This window comes from Chroicocephalus ridibundus, chromosome 7 (assembly GCF_963924245.1).
Source record: "Chroicocephalus ridibundus chromosome 7, bChrRid1.1, whole genome shotgun sequence".
In the NCBI taxonomy this organism is placed as follows: Eukaryota; Metazoa; Chordata; class Aves; order Charadriiformes; family Laridae; genus Chroicocephalus; species Chroicocephalus ridibundus.
Genome location: NC_086290.1, coordinates 8901562 through 8918538, shown reverse-complemented (window position 1 = coordinate 8918538; position 16977 = coordinate 8901562). Strand labels below are relative to the sequence as shown.

General features: G+C 36.0%; 1 protein-coding gene across 2 annotated transcripts in view; it reads right to left on the bottom strand.

The window, feature by feature from the left end:
• Positions 1 to 455: 455 nt before the first annotated feature.
• Positions 456 to 16977, bottom strand: part of ACTR3 (actin related protein 3) — a 31361-nt gene continuing 14839 nt past the window's right edge. Inside the window, exons 2-13 of one of the 2 annotated variants that reach the window (XM_063341387.1) lie at positions 16668 to 16723; positions 12381 to 12505; positions 11719 to 11829; positions 10068 to 10163; positions 9417 to 9524; positions 7104 to 7247; positions 6198 to 6371; positions 5309 to 5401; positions 4698 to 4823; positions 2582 to 2665; positions 2068 to 2194; positions 456 to 911 (exon numbers count right to left, since the gene is read on the bottom strand). In XM_063341387.1, coding sequence (XP_063197457.1) covers positions 2099 to 2194; positions 2582 to 2665; positions 4698 to 4823; positions 5309 to 5401; positions 6198 to 6371; positions 7104 to 7247; positions 9417 to 9524; positions 10068 to 10163; positions 11719 to 11829; positions 12381 to 12505; positions 16668 to 16723 — 1213 coding nt within the window. In that variant the 3' untranslated portion in view covers positions 456 to 911; positions 2068 to 2098. Of the gene's footprint in view, positions 912 to 1291; positions 2195 to 2581; positions 2666 to 4697; positions 4824 to 5308; positions 5402 to 6197; positions 6372 to 7103; positions 7248 to 9416; positions 9525 to 10067; positions 10164 to 11718; positions 11830 to 12380; positions 12506 to 16667; positions 16724 to 16977 lie in introns of those variants that run through there. The other variant, XM_063341386.1, reaches the window with a different exon arrangement.

The following is a 16977-nucleotide window of genomic DNA, read 5'->3' as shown; positions in this document are numbered from 1 at the left end:
CGTGGCAGTGAAAGAAAATGGGGGGAAAACACGTCTGATCTGAGTCCCAAAAGACCCACAAGCCAGAGCTGTAGTAAAATTTAGGCCTAGCCGCAGTACAACTTGTGGGTAATGAACACCAAGCCTGTCCTTCAGCTCAGAGGGGATCTCCATACCTACACAGCCTGTGCATCTCTGCACATAAATATATACATATAGCTGTGTGAGACAGGAACTGGCATTCACTCCTTTTCTTTACGTTTCCTCGCTACACTATGTATCAGGAATTTTTGAGTTCTTCAAGTGAATTTTTAAGACTCTAGAGAGGGGGGAAAAAAAAATCCCAACCTTGCCTGATCTTCAGGGCATTACAGTGTATCAGGAAATCCACTCGGAGCATGATACAGTTGCAGAACCAGAGGACTGCTGGAAAAGGCACAGCTTAAATTAACTTCTTTATTTTTCACATATTTGCCTATCAGTCTTTCTTACCACATGAATCAGTCAGCAGTTATGAGTTGAAAACTCACTATTTGAAAAAAAAAAAAAATCTCAAAAGTTGTAGCACTGACAGGGAGATGTTAATAACACAGTTTTGTATTACAACTATTTAACATTGTCTTGTTTGCACCAAGATTCTACTCCAGTCCAGCAGGTGAATTACTATAATCGTTGCTGTAAAAATACTTTCCCATATTATCCTCATTTTGGAGTCTCATTTATCACGCTCTGAAGCGACTAGAAGCTCTGGCAATTTATAGGCTTCTCAGAAAAGAATCTGAAGAATCTTTACAACTCAAGAAACCAAGAGATCTCCCTCTTGTGGTCTTCTATGTAAACAACCGTAACTACATTTGTGAGTTCAGAAGTATCTTTCATCAAATGTGAACAGAAATTTTAAGTAATTCCATTCAATATATGAAGCGTTCTTCCTAGAAAGAATGAGAAAGAGATTGTTTTCACTTTATTTTTATCTACATGGTATTTTCTTGCAGAAAAACCACAGAGATGTAAAACGCAGTGCTGCCTCCTGTATGCCACCACTTGAAAGTGGCGGGGGGGGGGAAGAAGTTACAGAACAAAGTAGATGAACAAACCTAACAATGGAGGAGATGTTAGGTTTATATGGATAAGTGCTATCTAGATGAACATATAAACTGCAATTCTAAAATGCTCACACTTCAGTTTACACAATGCACATAATGATCTCTACCTTACAGACCAATCTTACTCTTCAAAAACCACAGCGGATATGTAGGAACCCATGCTCACAACTTCCCATGTAAGGAGATTAACAAGTCTGACACAAACATAAAAAGAAATTTTGTGCCTTTATTGGAATGGTGTTAGGCTTTAAATACACCAATTTTGATAACCTGATTATTTGGTTTTAATTAGAAATGACACTACAGAACTGCAATACTGGTCCAACAGTCTTGTCTTTACTTTTTTTTTTTTTTTAAAGCAAGAGATAGTATGAAAATGCACCAAGTAATCAGAAAGCACTAGCAGGCGTCGGTTAATCCAAGATAGTAGCTTCTTAGTTCCAAAAGCACTCGCATTGTATGGAACCCAGGATTTAGACTGGTCATGATTTGCAAGAACTAGTTGCATGAGTCATGACTTTGTTTTTTTAATTTACTTTCAAGTTGGTCACTGGTAGATTTTTTTTCCTCAAATATTACAGTTTCTTTTATTCATATTTTTCCTCAAAGTATAAAAAAGTATGAAATATAAACAAGCTCCTGCATTGCACCCATGACAGGGTACAACGGAAGCATTAGAGAGCTGACTATCTACACACCGTCAAATCCCATCAAATCTTGGATAATCCATTAATATACAAAATATCAGGGCACAGAAAGAACTAAAATCCACTTTTCTCTTTTTGTTACGCACAGGTTCAAATAATCAATCTAAAGAAAAAATGTGATCATTTTGGCTTTCCACTACATCCGCATGTTGAGACACTTATTAAAATAATCCTGCTTAATTGTGTTTGGTCTTTTTCTTATTGTCAAGTCATGTTCGTTATCTTAATACCAGCCATCAGACAAACAAGTAATCAGAAAGACTCCTCCTCCCCACCTCCCTATCCCTGACCCCTCCGAGGTCAGCTTTAAGACATGACTCCAAACACAGGGTTGTGACGACAGATGCTAGGACCAATCTCTTCATAATCTTTTTTGGTATGGCATACTTGGTAGAATTCAGGCTGTAAAGGGAAGGAGAAAAAAAAAAAAAAAAAAAGAAAAAAGTCAATGGTATGTATACCTTAGCTGAACAGCAGTAACATTTAGGTAGCAAATGGAAAAACACAAATACAGATAACTTGGAAGGCTAAACACCAATGCAAGCAATGCATTTTGCCACGAAACTAAAATGCACTATTTAACAACTCACACAAAGTTGTAACAGAGCTCTCACTTGCTCTTTCAAATCTTTAACGCAAAAACTTCAAAGGGGGCAGGAAGGGTATATTCGCTACCCGAGGCCTAGCAGAAATCCCCCAACAGCATTTAGTATGAAGTGAAGGAGAGATGAGAACTCCAAAAGCGTACCCAGGGTGACTAAAACACGCTCAGCTTTATAGCTAACTTACTGTGGAAGCCAGCATTGATCCTCCGAACCACACAGCGTATCTCTGCATATGGTGTGTAATGACTTGTACATCAATGGGCTTAGGCTATAAAAGGGAAGGAAAGAAAAGGAATACATTAAGAGTCACTTTTGCTGATAAAAATTCAGTCTTTCTTTGAAAGAGTGTACATTGCAAGCTTACTTTTCGCAAATTACTATTTTCTTAAATCCTGGGTTATTTAAATTTACTATTATAGCATCAGATTCTCTTGTACAACCCAGACTAAGAAATAGCTCTTGCTTATAAATCGCCAGTTACCTACTTTATCAGGTATTAAGAGATACTTGCATTCACACCAATTTTCTCCCAAGAGCTCCCATACAGTGTTCCTCTCCAGTTATCCACGTTCTATTTTCTGCTGAATTTCTTGCGGGACTGTTTATTTATGCAATTGTAAGAACAGATCCATACTACTTACTTCTTTCAAAAAACACTTCAGAAGGTTAATTCTTAAGTTTCATGTCATTATTTTAACGAAGCATCAGTTGCATATTGATTGAAAGTTTATCTAGGCCCAACACAGTCACGCTTTTCAAAACTACAACACTCATTACAATTATCCCCTTTCCCTCCATACCCGCACAAACCTTCATTCCTTACTTGTTCTAATCAAAAATGACAGCATACATAACAGCTTCAGAAAGATTTGGTTTTTTCCAGTACAACCTGCTGAAATCTGAACAATTTGAAACAGTATCTGAAAATCATTTGCAATAGATTAAGAAAATTCAAGCCAGTGATGATGTGCAATGCCCAGTACTCTGAAGAAGGAAGAATTGCATCAGATTTCCTTATTCGTATCCTGCTTCCTTACTAAGTGGTAAAAGTCTACTAAGGAGAACTAAGAATAAAATAGGTTACATGAACCAGAGAACTGTATAAAACTGAAATTTCAGAGTTGTCTACATGACATATTATGAAGCTATACTGGGCATTTGAAGGATTGTTTGAGCTCCTCTACCTAGATTACTACTACAAAATAAGTGAGGAAAATCACTTCAGGCTTAAAAGGAAAAAACATAAAGTCATTTCTTTCTCTGCTATCTTTTATGTATGCGGAGTCAACGTCAACAGAAAAAATGCGAAGGTTATATCAAAGGTTAAAAGCGGAAATAACATAAATGAAGGATCATGCAGTTTAGTGAAGACACGAAGTCATTTCACAGGCTAGTTTGGGTGGGAAGCAGCCTCAGTGCCTCTAGTTCAGCCTCTTGCTCAAAGTGGAGTCAGTTACGAGGTCAGAGGAAGTTATTCAGAGTTTTTTCCAGCTAAGTCCCAAAAACCTTCAAGATTTTTGCCCAACTGGGCAAATTAGGCAGAAACTGCCCGGCTCCTCTGGGCAGCCTGTTCTCACGCTTGATCATCCCCAGAATAAAAATTTTTTCCCTTTATCCAAGATGAATCTCTTTTGTTTCAATTTGTATCTGTTGTCTCTCACGCACCCACCGCTCACCACTGTCAAGGGCCCAGTCCCACTTTCTCAGTCACCTTCCCACATATACCACGGGGCTACTATTAAGACTCCCAAAGCCTTCTCTTCTCCAAAACAAGCCAGTTCCCTCAGCCTTTCTTCACAGGACAAGCGCTCCGGTCCTCTGACTACCCTGGTGGCTCAACAACGAGCTTGCTCCATCTCTCTTATTATCTTTAAGTTCAAAAGACTGGAGATGATGACTTGCAACTAATCAATAAGCACTAATGGAAAAAAAAAAAAAAGAAAAAACAAACCAAAAAACCAACTGGGGAGTGACCAATTGCTTTTACGTAGCAGGCGTAAGTCCCATCCTTTCATTAGGTGAGATTGATTCAGTTCAGTGATAAAGGCACAGGCAGCACAAGTGTATGCCCGGGGAAACAGTACTACAGCTTCCTACAATTAAAGGATTACATAAACATTCTCCAATACCAGTCTACAATTCTCTGCAATACACAAGTCTCCGAAAAAACTTCTACAAGAACTTTAAAAGAAAAGACATTTCACCAAACAAGGACGTCGTTGCAATATGCTGGTTTTGCATTTTCCAGGTAACATGGGAGAGAAAGATGCTCGTTAAATGCATTAGCTGCAAGAACTAACCTTCAGTCTGCCGCCACTAAGTTCTTCACTAAGTTTCAGTCTGGCATCGACAGTCCTTTTCAAGTCTCGCTGTAAACGGCGACCAAAGTCCCTGAACATGGTTGAGCCTCCAGAGAGGACAATATTCTGTTTTGAGTAACAAAAATTATTAACTGCTTGTGAAAATTTAAGTCTCCAACTTTACCCAGTTCTTAAATTCTAAATACGGCTTTTAAACTTACAGTTAACAGGTATGCTTTTAAATTACCTAACACTTAATCATGACAGAATATGAATTCACAGAGGGGTTGTCACATCAAAATTGGCTGTGCTTTAAAATCCATTTACATCTTAGTACGTCTCGCTTCTTTCACTGAGATTTATGTTTCTCATTTCTTTTAAAGAAGAGTTTGAGTAATGAGACATCATATTCTGAAAAAGCGTAAGTCAACAACAAAGCCTTCTGCATATTAGACTTGTTTCTGGAAAAACAGTTAGTTTTGTTGGTGGTTTGTTGGGTTTTTTGTTGTGTTGTGGGTTTTGTTTTTTTTTAAATAGAGTTTCAAATACATATTTCAATATAACGCACAGTCCTAAAACAAATATTTAAGAAATTCATTATAGCTACTGACCTTATACAGAGGACGTCTAACATCAATGGGACAGTTCTGAATAACTTCATCTACTACTTCTGAGATTGGTTGCGTGAAGTCAGGGTTAGCAAACTACAACCAAGAATAAAACCAGATGAGTCAACGTGTAGGACCACACATTGCAAAGGAAAGGGGAGAAAGAGAAAAAGGGAAGAGAAAGAACTACCCTATTATACTAGAGATGTCATGAAAACTAACAATGGAAAGTTATTTTAGCTATTTTTGCTGACATTTATAAAAGGTTTGAAAGAATAAAACCTAAAGTATCTATTTTGCCAGCTATTCTCTACGAGAGTTTTTGTTAACTGTAACAGGTTGAAGAACACATCCCCTTCTCAGATGCTGAGCACCAGAGCAAAACAGTGCAACATGAAAAAAGCTGCAAGAGGAGAATGTAGAGAGGGATGTGGGGGGTGGTGATATGTGGAGGGGAAAAAAAAAAAAAGGCTTTATTCCTATTTAATTTTTCCCAACACTGGAAGAAAGACTGAGGGTATAAAGGCAAGAAGACAGAATATTTAGAAACTCAACTTTTCAACAAACAGCTAAGAAAACAGGGTACCATATGGTGAGACCAGGAAATTCTATTAAAAATTGCAAGAAGAAAATATGGGTTTAGTAATTCATTTACTGTAAAAATTCGAAATATAGTGCTTAGTTTAGACATCCACCTGACTTCGTATAAAGATTACTAGCAATCAAGACTCAAAAACACATTGACTTACAACAATAGCTGGTATCTATTTACAAATAAGAAGAAATATAGGCCAAGATAACCACATATTTAAAAGTTCCTAAATACTATTTATATGCTATCATCTAAAATGCACCTAAAACAAAAAGATGTAGAGAATTCAAGTTAACTTACCTCAGGATGGAAGAAGATCTCTGGCCCCAGGAACCTCTCATAGCCAACATCAATGGTGAATTCTTTCTTTGAGATAGCATTAATTCCAGTATACTGTTTAATCCATTTTGTACCATCTGTGTCATACTTGTTAAATTCTTTTACTAAGTCAGGGCAAACATAACTAAAGCGTTCCTGAAAATTGAATATGTACGGTTAGAAGTATCTTTTTAAGTATAGCAGAGAAGATGGTATGAGCTTTAAAAAAGTGTAGTAATTTAAGCTTTTAACAATGAGAGTTTTAAATTGGCAGATACAGAATAGGTGTCAAAACCAGGTGAAGCGACATTTACTGTATACTGTTAGATAATGGCTCAGCTACGACAAATCATTTCCATGCGGCACTGAAAGCAGCACATCTTGCTGAGCTAAATTACTTTTCTTCTATTTTTCCTCTAAACTTCTACAATGGTGAGAAACGAGTTCTAAAGTATATTGAAGAATTGCCATAGAAACAAGGTTTAAGTGTACTTTAAGCCAAATGTCTTTCAGAATAGCTTTGTACTACAAAAAAAAAAAAAGAATGTATCAACATTCAGAAAGAATAAAAGAGTAATTACAGCTTTTTACATTATGCATCCCACCAAGAACACTTCCTACTGAGTATTACAATGATAATAAGGGAAGGAAGGAGAAAAGGGAGACTACAAGTGAAGAGTGAAATTCTAGACCAAATTGGGTATAACCCAACTGCATACCCTAAGTTTAAGGTATTTCATGTTATTACATTATTTAGACATTTTTGTATTATTTAGAAACAGAGCACCATTACTTGGAACGATAATGATTAAGAGATTATTGTATTTTTAAAATAGATATCAAGCTCTGATCTAAAGATAACCTTAATATCTACAATGTTCACATTACCTTCACTGCTTTAGCTGTTTCCAAGGATTGTTCAGGAGGAATTCCTACTTCTCGCTCCCTCAGCAGCTGCTGAATGAAGTATGTTATATCTCGCCCGGCAATTGGAATGTGTTTGATACAGCTGCCAATCACGTATCCTTCAGCCTGTACATAACATTAATTGGGAGAAAGACATTGACAAGAACTCCTTTAAACAAAGCTTAGGAGGGACAGAGAAAGACATGGAGTCTAAATTCCTATTCACTGCCTGTGATTGTGAGACTGAAGCCCTTTAAAACTGGCTCATTTAATTACCAGAAATCCTATTCGTCAATAGCCTTATTTCACTTGTTAAAAGTGTTTCGCTTTGCTTCGGTTCATAATTCTTACAAGGTTAGGAGGAACAGAAAGGTCACTAGTACATAAGGCAGACAAATAGCTATACTCACTATTCCTTGGCCTTTATTTTCTCTTCAAAATGAGGTTACTCTTACCAAAAAGGTCAAGGAACCTTGTATCGTGAAATATTATTTTAGAATAAATGATGTGGCTCTGCAGTCACAGCCACTGATGTAAGACGTTACAATCCACATGAACCAAAATTAATTTTCTGAAAGCAGGGAGAAAATGCATCATTTCAGCACATTAATTGAGACGGCTTAGAACATCAGACTGGCCCATACTCATCCATCAGCCTACCCTTGCAGGTCACACTCGTGCTAGGGGCCAGTGTCAGGGCATTAGAAGTATCTCATCTAAACACAGAAACCAAGTGTTCAAGACTGGCCTTCAACCTCACCAGACCTACTGCATTCAAACACATGCATCCAAATACCACACTGATGTTAAACGCTTAAAGTTTCCTATATACACCTTACATTCATATAAAATGTCCTTTCTAACATAGAAAATAATAAAGTCATAAAAAATGTACCACAATGGTTAACTTCACTACAGAGATAAGCGTTTAATTTCTCTTTATCTATTTTATAATAAAATTGCTGTCAATTTGTTCAACATGTTTAAAAATTCCAGAAATCAAGCAAATGCCACTCTACAAAGGAGGCAAATGTTTCAAGTGACACAGAATATCTACTCTTGTTTCAATTAAAAAAAAAAAAAAACAAAAAAAACAAAAAAACACAAACAAAACCGACAAACCCACAAATCAGGAAAAGTTCAACCGTTTTAAATAGCAATTTGAACTACTAAGTACAAATTTAGAAAAGTTTACGTATAAAAGGTTTGAAATGTCAATTTTTTCCTACGTCTTATTAAAAATAGGCCATTTTGGATGAACAATCTGAACAAAGATTTAGCCATTAGATTCCACCAAGACTTAGAATGATCTGCTACATCACAGCATATGGCTGATCACCACCAATACTATTTGGTGTAACAAATCATTTTTAAAAATTGAGGTTGCTGTGGCATGATAAAGCTTTGTATAGGTTTTAATCTTAAAAACTGCAATCTAACTTCATTTTGATAAGAAAAATGCATCTGGTGCCTAGGCACGCATTTAACTTCCCAAGGAAAGATGGGCAGAGAGACATATTACCAGCCACTTGAAATAAAGTATTATTTCTATGCTATTAAATATTCCAATTATAAAGTTTCAAATATGTAACTTTGTAAAAGGAAATACATACCTACAGCAAAAACAATAGTCTGACAGTTAAGAAACTGCAGTTCTAAGTGTTAATTATTTAATAAAACATCATACAATCATACTAATTTTTGCTTTTAGCAACTTGGCATATTGGAACGGATATGCACAACAGTCATTAACCATAGGGTTTGCCCTTTTTTTTCCCCAGTCAGGTAGAAGTTTTTCATTTTTGCTTGTATCACTGATCCATGATGACATAGTATAAAACATTGGTCAACAGATGGAGAAAAATTGTAAACAATGCCACATCTGCCCTCAAATATTTTTTATTATTTCCATTTTATATATGAATTAACTGGATTAAACAAGTTTCCAAAACTTTTTGGACTGACTATTGTAAAGAGCATATTCCCTCATACCTGCAAAACAAACCGGCAATATGATAAAGCAATACTATTGCACTGATCACTTCGCACGGTCTTGGCAAATGACCTTTTAAGATAAGTCGCCAAAAGACAATATGCCCTGACAAACTCAGGGTGCAGAAGAGTTCTTCAGGAGGTTCTGCACTACAAAATAAACCCAAACCCACAACCTCAGAAATTATCTGACATTTTTGAAGATTCCTAGCTATACTTCAATCTGTGCAAGTGTAAGCTCCAGAGAAGTTAGAGGACAAACTGTTCTGTTAAATTGTTTCTGTGGTTTTGATGTATACTTACAACAGGAATAACATGAGTGACGCCATCACCACTGTCTATAACTGTGCCAGTCAGCGTTCGTTCTCCTACTTGTCTTGACGTCCAAGATGCAGCTAAGGCAAGGACAGCCTTGTGGAAGAACACAGGCAAAAACCAAATCTTAATAAAAGCACTGCATTGCAGATCCCACCTTCCACTACTCCTCCCAAGAGTACCCAGCCTGACACCCTCATGGTGTCACAGCCTGGAAATTCATTTAGTAATATTATATATGCGTGCACAACAACTTACAGAAAAGAAACTGCATAAATGTAGTTTTTGACTCCTAATACATTTTTAGCCATGTTCAAACAAACAACTTCTTTGCTGCTTCATACAGAGAGGGATTCAATTCTTGGCCTAACACCATTATTATGCTGTGGTGTGTTGGTTTTTTACTTATGATACAACAGATACTCTACTGCTTAGAGGCCACCTTCTACACAGGTAACAGAGGAACAGTACCTAGCCAACAGACCACAGAATCAATGCATATCAAACATCTAGTGGTGAAACTGCTAACCAAAAGTACATACAATATTCCAAACACCACTCATACAGTTTTCATAGTTAAATTAGTTTTAGCTCAAAGAGAAATACTGTAGCTCTAACTTTCAACAGCTCTGCCCTTACCTGAACAGCAATATATAGCCCTGGAACATTGAAAGACTCGAACATGATTTCAGCAGTATATTCTCTGTTTTCTGGAGTATTTAATGGAGGCTCAGTCTGTGAGACAGAAAATAAATAAATAAATAAATAAATCCAAGTGTTAACTTACATTCATATCAAACACTTGACTTGAAAAAAAAATAATCAGCCAACCCTAAGTTTTGAAAGATGAGCCATTCGAAAACAATAGCATGTAAAAATAATAATGTGCAAAGGGTGCTTTTAAAGGCAAATGGTACAATTAAGAAAATCTAGAAACTCCTCAAACAGTAAAAGAATTTATGCAATCTGCATTGCAAAAACAAGAAGTACAATAAAAATGTTATAGTAATTACTGCTTAAGAATTTACATTGAAGGCCCCTTTGTGGGTTGGTTTAGCTCATTACAACTTTTGATTTCACTTGAAAGAATCAAGGATTATCAACCTAAAAATGTCAAAGGATGCAGTTTAGCACGTTTAAAGAATGACAATTATTTTAAAAAATTCTCAGTGACTCATTAAAGAAAAAAGGTGTTTTTCTTCATAAGGCAATCACTATAAAACAAGTTGATACGACCAGCTGTAGAAATGTACTCAACTGAGAACAGCGAGCAACAACATACAATATGCTATAATAGCATGCTGTAGTTTTCATTAAAATACCAAACATAATTAATATTAAGTCTCTCCTCTGAAAGATTATTTTGGACAGTGCTACAGAATATTTGAGGGGGGAAAAAAAGAATTTAAAAAAAAAAAAAAAATCACTCTTCCTTTGCAACAACTACGTAATAGGAGGGAGCCAGACTCTTCAAAAAGGTGATAGGACAAGGGGCCACAGAGACAAACTGCAACATGGGACACCCTAAGTAGGTATTAAGAAGAAAAAAAAAGGAAATGTGAGGGTGGTCAAATGTTGGAAGAGTGGCCCAGAGTTGCTACGGCATCTTGATCCTTGGACATAGTCAAAACTTGGCTGGTCACAGCCTTGAGCCACTGGACCTAATTAGAACTGCTTCAAGAAAATATTGCATTAGATGTTCTTTAACAAGTCTGGCCAACACCTCTAATTCCAAACTTGCTCTGTAAACACCACACTAAAACAAATTGCCTATTTTAATGGCCTTAAATACAATACTAAGGAACAGCAGATGCTTCTCAATAACATTAACCTTAACTCAAGTCTAACCCAAATGACAATCAATTCTTCTGATTTCCCAAAAAAAAAAATAAAATCCAAAAACACTGTCTTGACACACTATTCAGGTGGCAGCATTGTAAAACCAAAATAATTGTAATTATGTCAAGTCAAAACACACAGGTACTTTTTTGTCTCAAAAAATGTAAACATGATTATCGAATTCAGTGGGTAAGGAATAGAAAAAAGGGACAAAGCAGACGTGATTTGGAACGAAATGAGAAAAGAAAAGAGTTTGCAGTTCAGACACTGACATCTTTAGAAGATTAGAGAATCTGGATAGGATAAGCCAGGTCAGGAAAGTTTCAGGTAATTTATATTTACTTTAGTTTTAAAGATAAGCATATCCTTATTTAAGAATTATTACATAAATCAACACAAACATTCTTACTAGTCATATGCGATTTCATAAGCAGGACATAATTTTACCTACCAAAAGAAAATAATGATCCTCGGGTTCTGCCCTTAGATACTTAAAGATTACTTGCTCCATAAACCTCTCCATCAAGTCCCAGTCTTCAACTATACCATGGCGGATGGGCCACTGTTGCACAAGAATATCAATATATAATTGGAAACAAAAGAAAAAAAGATAAAACAATCAGTGTTTTCAACTGCAGTGAAAGCATATGATGTACATATGCAAGAAACCTTGCATTAGGTTTTCCCTAGCTGCGTCTGACACCTATTTGAAATTCAGATTCCAACCCTGAATGGCAGAGACAATACATTGCGCTTTTCTCAGTACAACTGAACGGTGGCACTAGGATAAATCCCCTTAACCCAATATCCTGACTCTGATGCTGCTGATAAAAGATGCCAAGGAACATGAAAGAACAGGACATTTCCTCTTAACGCTCTCCCAGCCTCCCTTCACTTCAAAAGAAATATATATTCACACATTTTTTTTGCAAATTCCCACAGGCTCCTGAAGGTCAACAAAACTAATATCAAACCTTATTTTCAATTAAAATAGAGTTAATAAGAAAATAAGGTTATAGTTAACGGAAAAGCACTCTTAAACAGCTGTTTACTATATAGCTGACACTTTCTAAAGAGTACTGGAAAATTATTTTTAAGCATTTCTCTTAATACCTTGGTTGCATAAGTTGGTTTTTCTATTGCTTCATCCCCGATAAAGAAGTCTAAATCATCAACACCTTTCAAAACCCTCCTTTGTGCTTGATCGACCACTTTCGCCGATTCTTTGATAGCAATACCTTTAACAGAGGACACAAACAATAATGTAGATTATATATCCCTCACAAGAAAAAAAAAGAAAAAAAACAATCCAACATTCAAAAATAGGAACACGCTGTAATTGCATTCGTCCATTGTTTCAGGCATAAGCACAGAAAAGCTAAATAAAGCAGATAATTTTAATTCCAATCATAGGTAAACATAATTAGGATTTATAAAGTAACACAATACAGACCTAAAACACATTTAATTATTAGACACTCAAAATGCAATCAGGTAGATAAAATATAAAGAGAATTTCTAAGATAGGGTATCCCTACAGATCTCATTTTATTAAACAAATGTGATAATTTTCTGCACACTCTGCTAATAATAATATTTTTTTTTAAAAAGTTTTATAAAAAGCAAGAAAGAAAACATGTTGCCATTACATAAACAGACGTTCTACTTCACTTGCACCAATTTGATTTCTGGACATATTATGAAAGTGAGATATGTCACACAAAAGGGGCTGAATAGCAACTAAATAAGCAAAAACATGTACAAAAGAAGGCAGGAATGAAGAAGTAGGAGAAAATGTAAGGCATGCAGAAAGAGAAAACTGGACAGAAATAGGAGTATTTTTAAAAGGACAGATGGACCCATGATGCACCTTTAGATGCTTTAAAACAGATTTTCACAAAGTCCATGTTTAATTTCTTCCTTTAAATCCTACTCCTATCTTAACATTAACAACAGGATGGAAAGTTTCATTTAAGACAGACTATAAATCTCTCCTTCACTTCAAGGAATAACTGGCAAAAGTTAAGAGCTCGTATCTTGGCAATTTATTCCTTCCATGCTAATTACTCATCATAAATAAAGAAAAAAAGTTTTTAATCACAAAAATAGTGGCTAAGACTAAACACAGGATCCTGGAAAGATGGATCAGTGATTAGATATCACAGGAACACAGATGTTCCCTTTCCCCATCTTCTGCATCAGCCCCCTGGCTAACAGGGCTGCCATGCCAGCAATACCTGCTGTATGTTTTCAAGTCTTCCTAATTGCCTTTAAACACAATCCTTTACACAAATGAGGAAATTCATATATATAAGAAGCATTAATAACAGCCTCAATTATTCAGAGGCCATGCTCCAAACGCTCAGAGGCAGAATTATTTTTCTAATTCTCACCTTCAGTAAGAAGTTCTGTTTGCTCACAACTAAAATTAAAAAAATAAACAAATTATGAAAACAGCTGTTGCAGCCTCAAGCCCACTGGGCGGCACAGCTACAGGATTTGGAAATCAATAGCACGCTAAGGTAAAGCGCAGTTAGTTCATTGATGCCCCCCATCCTTCTCCTTTCTCATCCCATAAAGAGAAACAAAAGCAGAGTCGCACAGCCAAAACATTGTGAACTCTGAACAGGATAAAACAGAAAACATTACTTCGAGCTCTTCAGGAAGAAAAGTGAATCATCCCGTAACTTCTGTAGCAGCTTGCAGGAGAGCAGAGAGGAAGTAAAAGGCTGGAGGAAGCTGAAAGCATGGGGCGGGGAGGGGGGGGGGGGCCAAAGATAAGAAATAGAAACTAAAATCGTGAGGAAAGAGATGTCGCAAGGCCAGTGCCTGATGCAAGTGAAAAGAAGAATCTTGCCAAATATTTTTCAGGTCATCATTCCAGAGCTCACACATTTTTTCTGTCCAGATGTGTGTTATCTTCAAGAATTTTCAAGTAAAATACCAGCGCTTGCCACAGGACTATAGAAACTTTCAAGTCAAAGTGGTTTCACCCTGTTACAAGCCTAAAACAAGGTGGGAGCTCTCTGTATTTTGCTGACCTTGAGGCTAGCCTCTTCGGTCCTGGGTTTGAAAGTCAGAAATGAGAAGGGAACAACCTGAATCAAGAATCATATCCTGAAAATACAAACAGGAAAATAAATCTTGCTGAAACCAGAGCTAGGCTACCGCGGTGTCTGAAGATGGGCAGCGCTCCAGTGGTATCTCACAGCATTTGCCTTTGGTTTGCTTGGCACAGGAATCAAGAGCTTTTACCAAAAAAAAAAAAAAAAAAAAAAAAAAAAGGAAAAAGGACGTACTATCAAATCAATTTTTGTGCTGAACCACTACTCAAGACATTTTTTTCCTTTTAAAGGTAAAGGAAAGGCCATCTAACGTGAACTATTATAGATAAACTGAAATAGATGACAAATCAAGAGAACTACTGGGGTCATGGAAAGAAGCTGACTCCTATTTTAACATACAGCAGGAAAAAGGGCTTAAGTGAATAAAAATCAAGCAAAATTAACGATCTGCTAGGATGTAAAAAGCAGCCAGTGAACCCAAGTCTCTTAAAAAAATCAGCCCAATATATTCCCATTTACTTCACTTTTCAAACAAGCATTTGTCATCTCTACAAAAGCATATTCAGAATTAAATCAAGAAAACACAACAGGAGAGGAGTGGGAGACAAAAATTTGTGAAGAGCAGAAGCCAGTAAGATAAGCAGGAATTGAACAAGGCAGAAGGAATGCTGCTCGAACCTGTTTAACAGCAAACACTTTTTAGAGAATCAGACTGATAACACGCAACCATCATTGCTGGAAGTCAAAGGAGAAACTAAACCATTTTTCCTCTGTGGATAATATTAAGGAAATTAAAGACATCAAAGTGCTTTGAAAAGATCCACAGTTTTCCGTAACATTTTACTTTGAAACTAAGTACTGCTATACTCTACTTTTAATGTGGATTACACCATTGCTATTTGATTTCATGAGGCAGACGATTAATGCAAACTCGTGCAGTTAGTGTGAGTACAGTACAAATGAGAAAAACGTCTTTTTCATTAAGAGAACTGTAGTCAAGGACCACTGCAGCTGTAGGAGCATCTAGACTAGAGCACACTTTTTCATTTTTTTTTTTTTTAAATACAGCACACTATCAAAAAGCTATCAAAAAAAATCTCATTTCTCGCCTTTCTCTTCTACTTTAATACCATCCCTGATGTATAAATTTCTCTGCATGATGATCTGACAGGTCATTTCATTCTCAGAATTTGTTTAAAGTGTCATGATCTTTCTTCTCCTTTTTTGGAACAAGGGAGTGATTTTAAAATTAAATAAACCAAATCTGAAGATACAGAAAAAGTATATAAACCCTATTTATCTGAAATTAAATAAAATAACTATTTGCCCATTTTTAATTTAAAGATTGCTATGAAGTTTAAAGAGCAATATGAGGTTTTTTTCAGTGGTTCGTTAACTTTTTTTAACTCTAATGTTAAAACTAGTTTTTGTGGGGGGAAAAAAAAAGAACAACGCTGTAGAGTATATTTAAAAGAGATTGAAACGCTTCTCTCACTTGTATGAAAACAGAAGAATGCATTAAGTGCATTAGCCTTAGCTTTCCATGAAAATTGCTTTTTGAAGCATGCTTTCTAGAAAAATTACCAGAGAGTCTGAACTACCAAGTTCTATTTTACAGCAACTGTGCTGAAGTATTATTAGTTCTCGCTCTTTTCCTGTTACATTTACAAGGAAAACTGGGTGTACTAATTATTCCTTTTTACCAGGATGTAATACGTGATTACTTTGGCGCAGATGAACAATGACAAAATGCCAAGTGGTGTAGGAGGTCAAAAGGTGAAGCATTTTGAAAGGAAGCTGATTGAATTCCACACTCTCAAGTAGAGCCGTTTCACTTCAAGGCGAGAAACAGTTCAGAAGACAGGGAGCAAATAAGCAATTTTACTTGTAGAATAAATAAATGTTTTCCTTTTCTATTTACAAAACATAGTAAATTAAGTAACATAGCTGTAATACTGAAAAATACCTACGAAGTGTAACATTTTAAACCCTAAAAATATTAAAACATCCAATTTTTTTTTTCTAATTACAATCAACTAAACTTTAACCTCAGAAGTTCCTAATAAGGGAAAAACCTTCTGAAACATAAATATAGCCACACTACTGTATTTCAATATGGTTTCGGTTTCTACGACATTAACTTCAAATATTAGTATACCATTTTAATAAACGTATCTTTTTAAATTGAGCAAAACAAAACAGCGCCATGCTACCACTCTGCGTCATTACTTAAAGGTCTTCAAGTTGCTCATTTTTAACTGTTTTTGTTTATATAGCAAGTTATACAAGCTCAAAATGTAACTTCAGCATTCATACACAAGTAATAAATACTTACATGAAGGAATAATGAACTGGGGTTCAGTATTACCAGCATATCCGAGCTTTGTGTACCTATCGAGGCAAAAAAAGGTAGGATTATGATTATTATTTTTTATATGTATGTATATAGAATTATAATTCAATACCACAGATACCAAAGATATCTCCCTTTTTTAATTAACATAACTCTCTTCCCATATATCAAAAAGACCCGCTGAATTTCCTTTAAAACACCAGACTGCCAGCCGGGCATGTGGCAGGGCTGGCCGTCATTACTTCACAAGCATTTCCCAAGATGTACTACCGTAGGTGGCAAGTACTGACAG